Here is a 17,443-nt window from a genome sequence, read left to right as displayed (position 1 = left end):
ATGATTAGAGTTCATTATCCAACTGTGAGGAGCTTTCTTAATAGCTTTGCAGTGTATTCGGAAAAAAGAAAAAATATATTTATATATTATATAAAAATATATATTTTTGTCTGTTGAGGCTTGGCATCCCACTCTTCTTCAAGGGTGGCCCTCGGGTCATTGAGGTTCAGGGGTACAGAGTGACGAGCCTCTACATGGCAACTCCACTGGTCCCATAGGTTGTTCAGGGATTCAGGTCTGGAGAAAGTGCAGGCCACTCCATTTGAGGTACCCCAGTCTCTAGTAGCTGTTGCCTAATTATGCCACCTCGATGAGCTGGAGCTTTGTAGTCCATTAAGATTACATAAGGCCTGTGTTGTTCATACAGAGGCACGATGACTGGTTTAATTATGTTATTCATGTAGTGGGCTTGTCACCATAATTTATGTGCTCTATTTGCAATAGGAAAAGTAGTCAGGTAAAAGATGTAGAGACAGGCTTTTCAGGAAAATGCAGATCAGTTAATGAAGAAAGAATTTGAATTACCATATTCCAAAAAGTTAGAACTTCTAAACAATTCCAGAATGTTATATACGTTCTATGACACATCTTTAAAAGTATGAACCGATTGTTTGGGTTATAAGAGAAATCAGCAAAGGTGTTTGCATATGACTTCCCAACCAAACTCTGTCTTTTTTGAAGAAAGATCTACTTCCCGATCTTTCCTGTAATGCATATTTGGTTTTGAATATGAAAGTATGCATAAATATAGAAAGAACAAGGTTTTCCTTGGGGTTTTCTATATCCATTCTACAACTGGATGATATCTTAGCCCTGCACCCCAGGAGATCTTTTGGATCGTTTTTTGATGTCTGGTGGTAATGTTCTGCTCTCCAGTGTTACTGCGTCACTAGTGTTGACTAGGGCTTGAAAGGTTTTTGCTAGTGGAAGGTCAAGACTGTTATGTAACAGGTTTGAGGTTTTGGAATTGCTCGGTTTTATAGCTCTGTTTTGTGTTATGCCGGTATTTCTTTTCACTGAAAATACAGCAGTGTTTTAGACTCACAGTTTATCACTTTTACATACCAAACGTGTGTCATTCAGCTATGCCTAGGTAAAATACCTTTAAACTGAAAGCCACATAATCGGTTTATAGTCCAGATAAGAAGTTCTCTTTGCTCTGTAGCAACAACATTTGTATATGAGAGTATTTGTGTATATGTGTTTGTGGAGGACACTCCTTAAAAAAAAAGCCAAAATACTGCATTCATAGATTCTTTTTCTCCTCTTGTGAGGAAACTTCTCCATCTGTTGGCGGCAAACCGTTAACGAAAGTTGTTTTCCCCCATTTTGAACTGGAGGCTCCCTGTGGCGAGTGAGAGCTAGAAAAAAGACAGATTGAGCTATTTGACCCAATTGAAGGCTGTTAGTAGTGTATTGTACTGACATAGGATGTTGCATCATTTAGTTGTCCTTGTCAAATAACATCTTAGAAACATCTACTTTGTACATCCACTCAGTGGCTACTGTATGAGCCCCACCTACCTGACAGGTACACTATTGGTGTACAATTTTGTCGCATTGTGTTTGTATGTTTGAGTGTATTAGGCATAGTGCTGTTGGGGGGGTTTACAGGCATGTAAAGTGTTACTGCTAGGTTGACGGTGCACCATGCAAAAAGCTGATGGGCTTTGGGACAGCTGATGCAGTCTGTAATACAGCAGAACTGGAAATTATAAATGGTAAAAATAATGACGGTACATTTTAATAACTGCTTCAATATTTACATGACATTGTTCCCTTGTTTTGAATTCTGTTCAGCTCCGACTTCAATGTTCCTTTCTGCGTCAATTTGCAGGGCATTGTGGGTAACCTCTCCAGCGGGAAGTCAGCCCTGGTGCACAGGTACCTGACGGGAACATATGTCCAGGAGGAGTCACCAGAGGGTGAGTGAATGAGGGGAAGGGGGGTGGGAGGGACAGGTGTGGGAGGCATGTAGGGGTCACAAACACAACCAGACCACCTGCTGGCCGGTCTGTTGTGCTACTGTGGTGCGTTGTGTGAATATCTGTCGGTGTATTAGTCTGTACAGATAAAAATAATAACAGTTGAAATGTTTCATCTGCTTCATTAGACATGTAGGGAAGATCTGTAGCTAAATCTACTCTTGGGATGGTTTGAACCAGCATGCAATGGACAAATATGAAAATTGTTTCATTTAAGTCTGTTCTGCATTTTGCACAGATTCTTTCACAATGTTTTTGTGATAGTTTCATCAGAAACTACATCACAGCATGCTCATTCCATTACACTTTCTCTTGCTTCCCATTCCTAGTTGCCACTGGCACCTAGACTGTGTTTTTCTCTCCTGACAAAAAACACTTATTTGTTTCTTCAGTTGTTCATGTTTTTTTTTTTGTTTTGTTTTTTTCCACTACGGCAAAAGTTGATTCTGCAGCTCTATCAAAGCAGTGTTTTTCTTAAAAGCCAAAGTTCCCAACTTTCCCCTCATACAATTGTCTCACAACCATGAAGATGAGGTCTTTGACATAGAAGATTTGCTGTCTCCCTTTATCTGGCTTTCAATCATCCAGCACAATATAAACAGTATATTGTGATCATATTGCATCACATTATCAAAAGAGGTAGGTGTAACACATAAAGCTGCTTTTGGAGTTTGCTGTTGTAGTTTCAAAAAGGGGTCAGATTGACCGCAAGCGAACGGTTGATCACCTGCCTGACTGTTCATGTCTTTGTAGGAACAACCACCAACATTTGCATTAATTTGGAAAATTGGTACACTAAAAGACTAAAATCATGAACAGCTAGTATTTTCAGGCATTGTACAGTTGGCCAAATCTTCCCACATGTTGCAATTAGACAAAGCTGAATTCTGTCTTGGATTAATTTATTAGGGATGTGCATTCTGGCTAATTCCAAAATTTGAGTGACTGTAAAAGTTACCGAATGACAGAAACCCGTGCCACCAGCTTCTGGCAGCATTCCTGAGGAATCTTGCCCATTCCTCTTTGTTTGTACGCTACAACCGCCTTCATCAAATCCCACCAAAGATTTTCAATGGGGTTCAAGTCAGATGACCGTAACGGTCAGAATCTTCTAGGAATCTTCAGGGCGACTTCTGAAACCAAACCTTGGTGGACTTGGAGGGATGCTTGATATAATTGTCCTGTTGGAAGGTCTAATGACGCCCAAGCTTCAGTTCACAGGAAGCATAAGGATTTCTTGATGCTTGCCATCCACACGCTGCAGATTTTCAGTGCCAGAGGCATATGCTTCATTCCTCCTCCTCCAGACATGCAGCAGATCCAAACTTTCCTAAAAAAAAAAGTTCCAGTTTTGTTTACTCACTCCACAGAAGATTTGGAATTCTGTTCTGCAGAGCACTGAGACAAAACTGGAACTTTTCAGGCCTATGGATTAGCTGTATGTCTAGAACTGACTGCAATTACCCATGGGGAATGAGCTAGGATTCCCCAGGAACACTGCCAGAAGCTGGTGTCATGTTTGCAGAAAGTCATAACAGCAAAAGGGTGCTCTACTAAGTATTTAAGATGCAAAGTCATTGCTTTATTAGCTGTGTTGAGCATTTGCCTGATTCAATTTTTTTCATGCATTTGTTTTCTCCCCCTGCAAATTTGCCATTTTGGAGATATGCGGTTATGCGTGACAGTGATGAAATTCAGTAAAATGTAAAAACAGGTGTTTAGCACAGTAGCCTAGCGTTGTCACCCAAACGTTCTGCTCCTCCAAACAGTACACACTTGCTTTATAATGTACAAATCTAAACTTCTGTCTGATGTCGTTTTGAATCTGTCTGTACTTATATGATGCCAATATCCTCTTGCATCCCTGATGGTTATACAACACATGCTGCTTGTTTTAGAACTTGGTGCTAACAGAGGTTCTCGTTTTTGGATTTTATACTTATCTAACAGCTTCAGTATGTTCTTTTGAATTGAAGTCTTTGGAAATGAAGGTGTGTCTCACTTTGGCTTATAGCTCTACCTCCAAACAATTTCTGTGTTGATTCTCTGCAGCTGTGAGCCAGATTGGTCTTTAAGTCTAGGCTTATGTTTGACTCATTGACATGTTTACCAGTTCTTCATGCATTTCTATTTTGAATGCGCTCAGTTTAGCCTTACCTGACTTTCAGGTAGCTCCTCATACAAATATCTAAGCTACAGGGCCCATTTCTTTTGAATAATTGAGAGACAATAAGTTCTTAGCTTGATTCGACTGAATAGAAATGACCCTCTGGAAGGAGTTTCTCAGGTTCACTCACAGACACGCCCAGTGACTTGCTCATTCCTGAATGTTTTAAGCTGTTTTTAATGCTGGTTTGAAAAGGTTTGTTAAGAAATGGCTCTAATGTTGTAGTTGTGGTTGTTGTGGTTGTTGTGGTTGGTGGTGGTTTGTTTGTTGTTACTATGTCTCAGTGGATTTCCCTCCACACTGGCAGCGCACCGATTGGCAGCCAGGTAGTTCAGATGGTTGCCATAGCAACAGTGGGTCAGGCTGGGATTGCGGATTGTTTTTGCTGTGTCAAGGTCTGAACTGCTGGAGTATGTTATAAAACCTCAGATTTTGCCAAGGAAAGGCAGGATGGTAGATTCCTGAAAACAGTTTGGGCTGAGATGCGTCAAGCATCATGTGAGCAGCATTCAACTTTCATTAATTGTCAGTCTATAACTGTATGGAAAGACAAATAAATATATATATATATATATATCTGAGTGAATCAGATCCAGAGCTACTGGCTTGCTTTCTCCCCAGTCACTGATGACATGTTGAGACTTGGCCTCTCAGCTAGATGGTAATTATCTGCTGTTATTAAGACGTTCTGTGCACGGTAGTGTACAAGATAGCAATTATAAGAAGCAGCTTTTGATGACAACAAAAGATGTCTGTGTTCAAAAGCCAGTGAGCCCTTCCTACTCTTTGTACTTCATTAATGATAGTAAAATGTGGCATACATATTGTCCTGTATCTCATCATATTATGACAACATCTAAACGCCTAAGAATTTGTGAGTTACAGTTCTTCTACTACGCACCTCATCCTAAAGGGAATTGGTTCAAATATGGAATCTAAGATCATGAGCAGGAAATACTCCTGTGTGCTGCACCAGATAGTGGCTAGTTCATCAGTTAGCCTTGACCATTTAGGCTTGTTGACCAGCTAATTTGTTTTTTCTATCAAAAGAATGTAGGAGACTGGAGATGCAAATAACATGTGACTTTTTTCTTTACCTGTAGGATATTCATAATCCTTTGCATTTGTTTTGATATCAAATCTACTGTAAAGGGTCAATTTGCATAATTTGACATTTGTCATCTGTTGCCTCTGGTGGGCTATCCCGTCCTGTGCCTCTGTAGACTCATTACAGTTAGCTAGACCAAGTAAATGGCCTTGTCCATGCATTCCATTGGCATCTGCTCAGCAGTGTAAAGGGAAGTTTAGCCTGCAAGCAAGGATATACATGGACTCTGCACTTCAAACATTTCAACATGCATTCCTGGCATTTTAGAGATGGGACACAGTTTGTGGACATGTTTCTGTTTGGTTTTTTTGGGGGTTTTTTTTGCCTTAAACTGTGTTGGAATTTTGCTACAGTAACAACTGTCTTAATCTATGAGTGGCAAGGTTTCCTCCGGTTTGCTTATTGTGGCATTTGCACTACTCTAGCACACTCGGTTCACCTAAAAAGGGCTAGTTAGAACTAACTTCATTGTTTGTTTAACAGGAAGTGTTACTGCAGATGCTGGTTGGCGAATTAGTGGTTTATGTAGGGTGTTTCCACCCGTTTAAGGTGTACAAGTTCTATCAGACAGAGTTCCTTTTTCAGGTATATTTAAAATGTTTGAATTCCCCGTTGAATATTGGTGTGTTGACTGACTGTATATGAATTCATATTGTGTAAACGGCTAAATGAGTAATATGTTGTTTGATGTTTGACTGTGTGTATCTTAAATAATAATAATAATAATAATAATAATAAAATCTTCCCTAATACTTGGTTACGCCTCCCCTTGCCTTCCCAGCAGTGTTAGTCCTGCCAGGTAGGGGTCATACCTGCTTTCTGAAATTGGTGCCAATTTTCGTAGTTCGTGTGCGCTCATGTTTTGGCATTTCGCCTGCTGTTTCAGTTTAGTCAGCACATTGCAGTGGTGCATATACATTTATGGCATTTGGCTGACGCTCTTATCCAGAGTAATTTAGGTTTAAATCATGTTACACTGGCAGGGGGGAATGTAGAGTTAGAAGTGTAGAGTTGTGTGCTTGCCCAGCTGGGGAATTGAACCGTAATCTGCTGCGGGAGAGGCAGGGATACTCACTTCACCAACCATCTTGTCTATTAAACAGTTTGCATACAGACATAAGGCACAAGGTTAGGAGAGCATCAGTAGAGTGAAATGTATAGAACCGGTGGCTGGTGTAGGGGTTGATGAGATTGATATTGGTATTAAGGCAAGAGCACAGGGGAATGTATATCTTGTTCATCTAGTTCTGCATTTCTGTGAGGGGCTAGATACCCAAGATTGTGCTTACCCTTCACACACAAGCAGTAGAAGTCATTTGTTGTGACCTTGGATAGATCTCCTCTTTTTCATTTTGTAGGTTATATTCTATTTTCTTTTTTATCAGCTGCGTGCTCTGCTCTCAAACTGGCAGAGATGTTTCCTGTTGTATCACTTCATGGCAGGGAAGGAAATGAGCTTTATGATTTTGTGGAGGCAAATGCCCCATGTTGTTCTCCTGCTGTCTCCATTTGGAGCAAAGTGGTAGCTGAACCAGGGTGTCTTATTCCTGGTCCTTGTAGAGTGAAGACCAGAAAAGTTTGGGGATGTCCCCTGACACAGACATCTAATCTCAACACACATACACACACACATTATTTATCATGTTGAGTAGGTGTGCTAGTACAGAGATCACCAAACTGTGTTGGACTCCGGCTCTCCAGTACCAGATTTGATTACACCTGCGTTAAACAATTTCTGCTCTTTTAAAAAAAATTCGACCAGATTTCTAACTAAAAACTGGAAATCAATGTTCAAATAGTTTTCATTTCAATAGTTTAAATCTTATTTATTTCTCTGCTCGTCTGAAGTGATTTTTCTTCTTCTTCTCAAGATCAAAAACACTTGCACACTTTGTCAGATGTTTGGTGGAATGGTCATTAATCAAGGCATTATTTTTTTCTGACGCAGGAGGCCGTTTTAAAAAGGAAATTGTGGTGGACGGACAGAGCTATCTCCTCCTGATTCGAGACGAGGGAGGACCTCCAGAACTCCAGGTGTGGCTACAGTATTTATCAAAATCATTAAACTAACTTTGGAGGATAATGTGCATTTAGATGATTATCTAATACATAATATTATAATATATTGTTTCTATATTCAGAAATGATTATAGCCCATCATTTATGGCCATGGCCATTATGACCATTACTGTAATAAACAATTGTATCATGGTACAAATGTAGCTACAGCTTGCATTTTCCCAGTTGGTAATATTATGATAATTAAATTGCCATCTGGTAGTAGCTTCTAATATTCCTCAATAATATTAATTAATGTATAATGATTAGTTCAGTGCATATGTCACAAGCAGTGCTTCCATCCGGAATCCTAAAGCTGCAAGCCGTTAGCAAGTTAGCAACATGCCATGCTAAGTTTATCTTAAGCTGATTGCTGATAGCTGATTTACTGTTTAAAATAAATGATAATATACTTGGCTCTGTGCGTTTGGGCACCATGGTGTAAACTGAACCATGCCTTCTGTATACCGTTAACTCACCATGCTCTACACAGGCGGCTTTAAATAGCATTCAGCATCAGATGCAAATTAGAGAATAAAACGTAGCAAACTTTATTAAAGAGAGACATTTTCGGCAGGCTTGGTGAATCATTTATTAGGAGTAATGCTGTTATAGCCTTCTAATGCAGTGCAAAGCTAATTGCTCTCAGTGCTAAATGCTCTCAGCGAAAAACGAGGGTGTCTGAAAGCTGTGAAAAGTGCATTGAATTCAAATGACTGCTGGGAGGTTCTTGTGCGTTCTCCCAGTCCTCATTTGGAATTGGCAGTGATCGCATCGGCCTTACCAGGCAATGATTGATGCCTCTTGCACGATTTCTGTCGCTCACTATAGCTGTCCCATGGGGCCAGCCACAGTGTGGCCCCTGTTGTCTTACTCTCCTGCAGCTCGTCATAATTACAAGCCAGTGATGGCTCCGGGCAGCTTCCACCACCATATACTCCCTTCCTGTGCAGCAGTAAGGGAGATGGCTATGGATGGAGATGCTATGCTTCCTAGTAGGGTTAGTCCTGGTGGAGCAGGCGGGGTATTATAGCTTCTTGTCTCCGCTAGCGGATCTTCCAATATGGTAGCGTTACCATGACAAATGGCTAGATAAACGAAATTTGCTCAAAGTGGTGATGCAGTAGGAGGAAAGAAGCAAATCAAGGTATTTTTCTACCACAGAAATGTAGTGTCTAATATAGCACTCAAATATGCATAAGAGGCTTGATGACTCCCAGCAGCCAGTGGGAAAGTTCATGATCGACTTTTAGCCACAACCTCAGATTGATCCTGAACTTGAGCCATTAAATGCCCTCGAGATGATCCAGATATGATTATTTAAGAAACCATTTAAATATTTTTTTTACAGTGTTTTGCAATATTCATTTTAATATGCATTACATTTACAGAAAAATTGTAAAAAATGTTCAAGAAAGCAAATCATTGTCTTTCATAGCTTTTAACAAACAGCATTAAGTGGACAGTGAATTAGTGCCAAGCGATATGACCTCAAATCACTATAATGATAAACTGAACATTTTTAATCGAATAATAAACCATTACATAAGCTGCTCAAGTTTTTCAGATGACTCAGTGTTTCAGTTCTCCTCTAAAGTTAAGTTGTATGTTTTTAAGACAGTACATGAACACACACAGTGGGGTAAAATGTATTAACTGAATTACAACTATTCAAAATAATCCACATGAGCAAGGGTGTGTCTATTAGAGGTTCCAAATGTCATTTTAATATAATGAAAGATTAAAAATAAGCTTTTCTGCATTACTAAATTCTTTGGCAGGTATTTTGAGTAACCGCTTTTACCTCTGATGTGTGATGTTGTTCCTTTTTAGTGTAGTACTACAAAGTGAGATGCTGATATAGTTTCAGTTTCATGTTGTTAATACACTATATGGATGAAAGATTTGGGACACCTGCTCATTCATTGTCTTCTGAAATCAAGGGCATTTAAAAAAGCAAAAATAGACATGATTGATATCAAATATTGAACAATATGAACAATTAGGTTACAATGAGTTCCAAAAATACTTAAAATATGAATTTAAAATTGTGTTGCTTATAATATTCAGATCTACTTTGTATAATTGTTGAATATAAATGTTCAAAAACAGGAAAAGGATGAGCGGTTCCAATAATTTGAAAGGTTGTGTGTATGTCTACGGCAACACATTGTAAGCCTTGTGGTTCACTGTCCTTACAAGTGCGTTCACAAACACTGCTTACCACCGGCCCGTTCAAAAACAAAGGTGACTGCAAATCTCATACAAGTCCATGGAAAATGAGTGATGGTGCTGTGATTGGACAGAGACGCCTAGAGAGCTGGACGAGACTGAACTGAGTTAAGACTGAAAAGTAAGTAATTGTGTGTAAGTAATTATATACTTGTGAAGGCTGACTATGCTGTCTTTTTTGCTCAGTTTGCAGCCTGGGTGGATGCGGTGGTGTTTGTCTTCAGCTTGGAGGATGAGATCAGTTTCCAGACAGTCTATAACTACTTCCTGCGGCTGTCCAGCTACAGGAACACAGCTGAAGTGCCCATGGTGTTGGTCGGGACGCAGGGTGAGTCACAGTAGCTCTGCGTCGCTCCTTATTACGCTTTAAACACAGCTGGCTCTCTGGCTCTACTTACTGCTCAATGAACACCACCAATTTTCTTCTTCTTTTATTACTTGTATACAAACACCACCAGCTTTCCTTTTTCTTTTGATACTAGGTAACCTCGCCAACCAATGTCTCACAACACCAGTTATATGTCTTGTTACTTGTATATACTATAACTAACTTCTGCACTCTCCATATTACTTGTATACTCCTATGCTCTGGCACTTTTAGTATTTAACTCTACCCACGCCAGTGTCTTTATAAACTCCTTTGTTATAATGGAAAGATCAGATGAGTTGACATGCTTTATATTCACCCTTTTTACTGACTTAACCAGCACTTTATATGTGAGAAGTGTGTTGTATATTACTATGTACTAGTACTGTTTAATTATAAAAAAAATGAGTAAACTTTTTTTTTTAATCAAAGCAATCTAATAATCAGATGTTTTAAGAAAAATAGAAATCTTCAAATCCTAACCACAGCACGATGAGGCTACATTGAAATATATCTTACTTTGTTATAAACTGGTTTCAAGCTGAACATGGTGACTGCAGCACTGTGTACAGTAGTGTTCCTCATATACTGTTGTCTTTCCCCTCTCAAGATGCCATCAGTGCCACCAACCCACGGGTAATCGATGATGCCCGTGCCCGTAAGCTGTCCAATGACCTGAAGCGCTCCACCTACTACGAGACCTGCTCCACTTACGGCCTCAATGTAGAGAGAGTCTTCCAGGATGGTGAGATGGCCAAATACTAAAGTCTTTTGTGATAACAAGAAGTGACATCAACCACCTGGTTAGCACTCTTTCATGTGTGCTGATGACCAGGCGGTTTCCATGTGTGTCCATGATAATATCAGACTTAGTTATGTTATGTTGCAAAACACACTACTTCATTGATCTTCATTTTATTATTACAGGAGAAACAATTTGAATAGCAGTGGAAAGGTCTTGTAGAAGCAGCCTACCTCCGTAATGTTGCGTTGTCTGTTACAAGTGCCGTTAGTGTTATTTTCCTGTTTCTGTTTCTATCACACTGAGAAACTTATTTTTTGTGGCAATGCAGAAGATATATAATTATGCCCTTACATCACATGAATAGTCTAATACCAAGATTTTTTTTTGATGTTCATTACAATGCTAAAAGTTAGAATTGGATATATCTTATACATATTTGTCTTGTATGTAATTTCTCCTGTTCAACATGTATTGCAGTGATCTAATTAAATGAGAGGTTGCTCACATTGGGTCCATAATTAGCTTTTACACTCGCTGACCACTTCATTAAAAGCCTCTAGCTCTGGCTTGCTGGTGTATGGTTTGAGACTGTAATGCATCGGTTGATGCACAGTTTGTGTTAGTCATCCTCTAGCCTTTCATCAGAGCTCATTTTCTGGCCACAGAACCACTATAGGCTATATATATATATTTGGGTGGAGGACCACTCTCAAACAGGCAGTGGTCAGTTGACCCTCAAAGTACAAGATAGGCCTTTCTAATAAAGTGGACAGTGGGTGTAGATTTGTGACTGAAGGAACAGCAGGTGATGAACACAGTAAAAATTGATGTATTATATGTTATAGGCTTCAGGACACTGTCCTAAAAAACTCCTAGGTTAAACAGTGTTTTGAACCATTGCTCTAGTATTGGTGTGGGAGGGTACAAGCCAATAATCAGAGAATTTAGCCACAGGCCTGAAATTTCTCCACCACTCCCCCAAAGCACTTGAACTTAACTTGAAGTTGGTCTGTTGGAGACTGCAGTTACAATCTTAAATTTTGAATCCTCTAGAATCTTTCAAATGGCAGTTCAGCTAAATGATATACTCTATAATAATACACTTCTCCACTTGATCAACAGCTAGCCCCCTGCTGGGCACTGATTTAGGATCAGATTCTCCTCTCATGTCCCTAGTAATTTGATTTAATGGCCAGGAAGGAGCTGATCCTAGATGAACGCTCTCACTCTCGAATGCTTAATGCCCACAGGCCCAGCTTTTATATTAGCTGGGTGGAAAACAACTGAAGTCTTTATTGCTCCGCGTCGCTGCAGTGCTTTTTCACTCCGAGCTGTCCAATCTCGTCACAATGGCTTCCTCTCCATGCGCTGGTTATTGCCGAGATGGCGATGCCCGGCTCTCTTGCCTGTGCTTAATTGCTTCCTGAGGCTGTGTTTGAAATAATTAAAAGATGTGTTTTGTTGTCAGTTCGACACTCCAGAGCGTTCAGACAGCAGCCTCCGCTTGCCTGCAAAGTTCTCTCACTTTCGTTCCTCTTCCTCTCCCTTCCGATGCTCTCATCTGCAGTGCTTTCTTTCTGCTTTTCTCTGTTGCTTTCTCACTGTACTACTCTTCTTTTATTCTCAGTGACGCAACAGTAGCTCTCTTACTTTTTGATCTGTCCAGTCATTTATCCTCCCCCTCCTCCTCCTTTCAGCTCGCAGTTCTCTGTTCTCTTGGTTTTTCTCTCCTCTCGCCCCTAAAACTTATGTCGTTGGGATGTAATCCGGAGGGAAGCGACAGGCCATTCCGTCAACATGATAAACGAGCTTCCAGCAAACAACTCGTTTAATGAGGGTAGCGCCATGGGGGCTCACGGCTTTAAGGTGGCATTTACATAACTGCGCAGAGCAGAGAGCCACCCGCAATCTCCCCAGAGGAAGACGAAGATACGCTGAGCCCCCCCACCCCCTCAGTTCTTATAGCTGCTGATGGTTAATTACAGCAAATGCTCAACACTATGTCGGTGGATCGGCTTCTTCCGGACCGGCACTCGATAGAGCTTTGTTCTGTTTGCTGCAGTGTACGTTGCACTGTTTGGTTAATGGGTGTGATGTAATGATCTGTGAGGTTAGTACACCCCCTGGTGGGTGGATTTCTCATAGTAACACACCACCCAGTTCCTACCGAGAGCCTTTTTTTGTAGCAGAAATAAAATATTGGAGAGATCAATACAAGCAGATGCTTCAGACATGATCCACAAGACATTTGTCCCCTGAAAGCATACTGCACATGCATTAATAAAAGCATTGACAATAAACAGCACCAATAAATAACAGAAAGACAATTTCCATCCTGTTTATCAACCTAAGAAACATAAATCCTAAGAGGACTTAGAGGACAGTGAAAGAAACTGTAACTCAAAGAAAACCCCATTTTCACCTGGGCCACACCAGATGTAATTAGGGTACAGCTAGGACAAGACTAGAGTCTACAGGAAAGTTCTGGGAGTTAAGCTGGTGACCGATAGCAGGGGTATAGTAGTATAAAGTGTATATATAATATGTATATGTATATAAGTATATAAAGCGATTTGCAAATCATAATAATTGTTCAAAACAGATGCTATTAGACTATTCCTTAAAATCTCTCTGTCTCTCTGGGTATTTTTTAAACATCTGGATGTTCAGATTGACTGACTGCACATCTGGTGTCTTTTTTTGTTTGTTTGTTTATTGTTGTTTTTTTGTTTCACTGTAACGAAAAATTCACACGTGTGTCTGCAGTCGCTCAGAAGGTGGTGGCGCTGAGGAAGAAGCAGCAATTGGCCATCGGGCCGTGCAAATCCTTGCCCAACTCACCCAGCCACTCGTCCGTCCCCGCTGCGGCCATCCCCTCTGTACACATCAACCAGGTGAGCCTAACCTTGTTTGACAGAGACCGCATGGTAGCAGCACTGTGCTACGAGGAAAGCTCTGTCAGTACATGAACTGAAGACTACACACTAATGGTTTGCAGAAGATTGTTCTCCTCAATAGAAAATGTTAGTCCAGTGTCAGAATATATGACAATGCTAGCCATTCATTTTGCTATTGGAATAATTCTCAGTTCTTATTTATAATGTCATCTGTGATGTATTAGGTAGTTTACATTCGCAACGTTCAAATTATATGTCCGGAGAGAGGTAATTAAGAACCTTTCCACCTATATCACAATCTACAGCAAGCTTACAAGGCATGACTAATGCTGGTGCAAGCAGCTGTGTAAACAGCTGTGATATTAAGGTTAGGCTGGCTTACATGTATGCACATATGTTAGACAACTTACTACAAAAAGAAAAGAAAAGAGAAATCGAAAATGTACAGTGGGCAAAAAAGTATTTAGTTAGCCACTGATTGTGCAAGTTCTTCTACTTAGAAAGATGAGCGAGGTCTGTAATTGTCATCATAGGTACACTTCAACTATGAGAGACAAAATTAGGGGAAAAATCCAGGAAATCACATTGTAGGATTTTTTAAAGAATGTTAAATTATGGTGGAAAATAAGTATTTGGTCAGAAAAAAAAAGTTAAACTCAATACTTTGTAACATAACCTTTTTTGGCAATGACAAAGGTCAAAAGTTTCCTGTACGTCTTCACCAGCTTCACACTGTAGCTGGTATGTTGCTCCATGCAGAGCCACTCCAGGACCTTGAAATGCTTTTACTTCTTACTTTGCTTTCTACCTTCGTTGCCTGAGCGGTGTGTTTGGGATCACAGTCATGCTAGAAGACCCAGCCACGTTCCATCTTTAATGTTCTCACTGATTGAAAGGAGTTTTAAAATGTCACGATACATGGCCTAGTTAACACAGATCAGTCCTCCTGACCCCATTGCAGAAAAACAGCCCCAAAGCATGATGTTTCCACCCCCATGCTTCACTGAAGGTATGGTGTTCTTGGAATGCAACTCAGCATTCCTCCAAACACGACGAGTTGACTTTTTACCAAAAAGTTCTATTTTGGTTTCATCTGACCACATGATATTCTCCCAATCCTCTTCTAGTTCATCCATTTGCTCTCTGGCAAACTTCAGACAGGCCTGGACATGTACTGGCTTAAGCAGGGGATAAGCCTGGCACTGCAGGATTTTAGTCACTCTCGGCGTAGTGTGTAGTGTTGTAGATTCGCTCTTCCCAGCCTGCTGCAGGTCTACAATTCATTTTCCTGGTGTCCTTCGACAGCTCTTTGGTCTTGGGCATGGTTAAGTTTGGAGTCTGACTGTTTGAGGCTGTGGACAGGTGTCTTTTGTACAGATATTAAGGTCAAATAGGTGCCATTAATACAGGTAACTAGTGGAGGACAGAAGAGCTTCTTAAAGAAGTTACAGGTCTGTGAGAGCCAGAAATCTTGCTTGTTTGTGGGTGACCAAATACTTATTTTCCACCATAATTTACAAATAAATTCTTTAGAAAATCCTACAATGTAATTTCCTGGATTTTATTTTCTCATTTTGTCTCTCATAGTGTACCTATGATGAAAATTACAGACCATCTTTCTAAGTCGGAGAACTTGACCAATCAGTGGCTGAATAAATATTTTTTGGCCCCACTGTAAAAGATAAACACAGAGGAGCTGGGTGCATTATGTCTAGACCCAATAGTAAGTGAAGCAAAATTTTATTTTTAAAATAAAATCTAACAAAGGTTATTCATTTTTTTTACTTTGACTGACTTAATGCCTCACCCATCACTTGTCAAGTAATGCACCTTCTTCAAGAATCGCATTACAGCCGATTTTCAATCAATTGTCCCAAAGTCATCTTTGCTCTGCTCAGCGGTTTTCCTTAGCTGGTCACGTTGGATCACATTGTCGCTGCGTAAAAAACCAGCCTTAGCAATAATTTTAGCTGGAAAGTTAAAAGTTAACAGGTTAAAAGCAGGTTAATAGCAGATTAGCATAACACAGTCACATAAAAAGCAAAGAGCCATTTATTTACAGTTCAGTCACTAGGTTTCCTCTAGATTCTGCTGATTAACTGTCCCTATCCAGTTCTCAATGCTCACTGCTTTCTGATATTGTGTACAACATCTGTCTTTTTTTCTCTCTCTCTGTCTCTCTTTTTCTCTTTCCCTCTCCCTCCCTCCATCTATCCGTCTGCTTTCTCTCCCCCTGTCTCCTTCCCTCTTTCTGTTTCTTTCATTTTTCACTCATTGTTCTTCTATCTCTGTTTCTGTTTCTCTTATCCATTTTTCTTTCTTTCTGCCATCTATCCATCTATCTATCACCACCTGCGTTTTCCAGGCTGCTAATGGAGGGGGTGCATTCAGTGACTATTCCTCCTCCGTGCCCTCCACTCCCAGCATAAGTCAGCGGGAGATGCGCATCGAGACCATTGCCGCCTCCAACACGCCTACACCCATCCGCAAGCAGTCCAAGCGCCGCTCCAATATCTTCACAGTAAGTATGCGGCAGCTGATGCAGAGCACCACGCATTCACACTACTGAGAAAGAGAGAGGGAGAACGAGAGAGAGGGAGCTCCCCCTAACTGCAGGCCTCGGGACAGCTCTGTGCTGCTTTCTTTTTTTTCTTTCTTTTTTTTTTTTTAAAAAGCCAATGATGACGGAAAAGCTGTTTTTAGATCTGCAGTTAGAGGACACTGCTCCCAGCACTCCTCTGCACCAAGGCAGCGCTATATCAGCTTCCGAACACCTGAGGGAGCAGCTGAGCTCAGTCTTACCAAAGCCCTCCTCTGTCTGCCCGCAGAAGCACATAAAAGCAAGCTTTCCACAGCGAAACACCATAATGAATAAGGAAAGGCTAGAACTGATGCTTTGAAATGAGGGAAAGGGCAAATGTTTTAAGTGTCACATATAAATGCTTTATTTTCTTCTTTATTTTCCTTTCCCTGGAGCTTTTTTAATCTCTCTGAAATATGCATGTTGCTCCCCCAGTTCCTCCTTTTTTTAAGAGAGCTTCTGTTCATCTTTCACTTTTGCCCTCCCTTCTGTCACTGCGTCAACTCAACAAACGCCAAGCCCCTCCCCCCTTCTCTTCTCACTTTAACAGACGTTCGCCTAGCGAAGCTTTCTACTGGAGCAAGAGACAGGGGCAGAGCTACACACACTTTACTAGCACCACCATGCCCCTCCACCCCCCATCCTCCAGCCTAACCAATCAAGACCACCCCGATTCATTCAGCCCACAGCTGCAAGTGTCTCACCCAGTCACCCAGTCAGGCCCAGCCTGTTTCTAGTTGTCAGGTTAAGCCCTGTCCGTCCACATCCTTGACACAACCCCCACCCCCTATCCCCCCCCATCCCCACCCCCACCCCCTTCCTCTTCCCTTACCCACTCTTCAATCAGAAGGCCCCTGGAGGATGATTGGCAGCAGTGGCGGCTGTTGTGCTAGCTCCCCTTGTCCTGTTTCTCCCTCCCTCCCTGATAGGTAGTGTCTAACCCCCTCCATGCGGGCCACGAGCCGCTGCCGGTGCGTGTGACGGAGCAGAAGCACGCCACTTACCCCGTCTGGGTGCCGGAGTGGCAGAGCGAGCGAGAGTTCCAACTAATGACCTTCTGAGGACCGGCCGGCTGGACAGGGGAGGGAGGGAGGGAGGGAGGGAGGGAGGGGAGGAGGAGGAGGAGGAGGAGGAGGAGGATGAGGATGAGGATGAGGTGATGGTGGTGGTGGTGGTGGTGGTGTCGGGGAGGGAGGAGGAAAACGAGGAGAGAGAAAGAGAAAGGAGGCTCCTTAAAGGTCTCCAACTTCAGACAGACCTGTCCAAGGCAACCGGAGAAGACATAACTTGCACGCGCAAGAAA

General features: G+C 41.3%; 1 protein-coding gene across 4 annotated transcripts in view; it reads left to right on the top strand.

Annotated features, from left to right (window-relative positions):
- agap3 (ArfGAP with GTPase domain, ankyrin repeat and PH domain 3) overlaps positions 1–17,443 on the top strand; it is a 137,201-nt gene that overhangs the window by 63,693 nt on the left and 56,065 nt on the right. For all 4 annotated transcript variants that reach the window (XM_072680236.1, XM_072680237.1, XM_072680235.1 and 1 more), the window contains exons 3-8: positions 1,838–1,925; positions 7,209–7,294; positions 9,737–9,878; positions 10,528–10,662; positions 13,429–13,556; positions 15,925–16,080. In XM_072680236.1, coding sequence (XP_072536337.1) covers positions 1,838–1,925; positions 7,209–7,294; positions 9,737–9,878; positions 10,528–10,662; positions 13,429–13,556; positions 15,925–16,080 — 735 coding nt within the window. The remainder of the gene's footprint in view (positions 1–1,837; positions 1,926–7,208; positions 7,295–9,736; positions 9,879–10,527; positions 10,663–13,428; positions 13,557–15,924; positions 16,081–17,443) is intronic.

This window comes from Salminus brasiliensis, chromosome 5, assembly GCF_030463535.1.
Source record: "Salminus brasiliensis chromosome 5, fSalBra1.hap2, whole genome shotgun sequence".
Classification (NCBI taxonomy): domain Eukaryota; kingdom Metazoa; phylum Chordata; class Actinopteri; order Characiformes; family Bryconidae; genus Salminus; species Salminus brasiliensis.
This window is presented reverse-complemented; position numbering and strand designations above follow the sequence as displayed.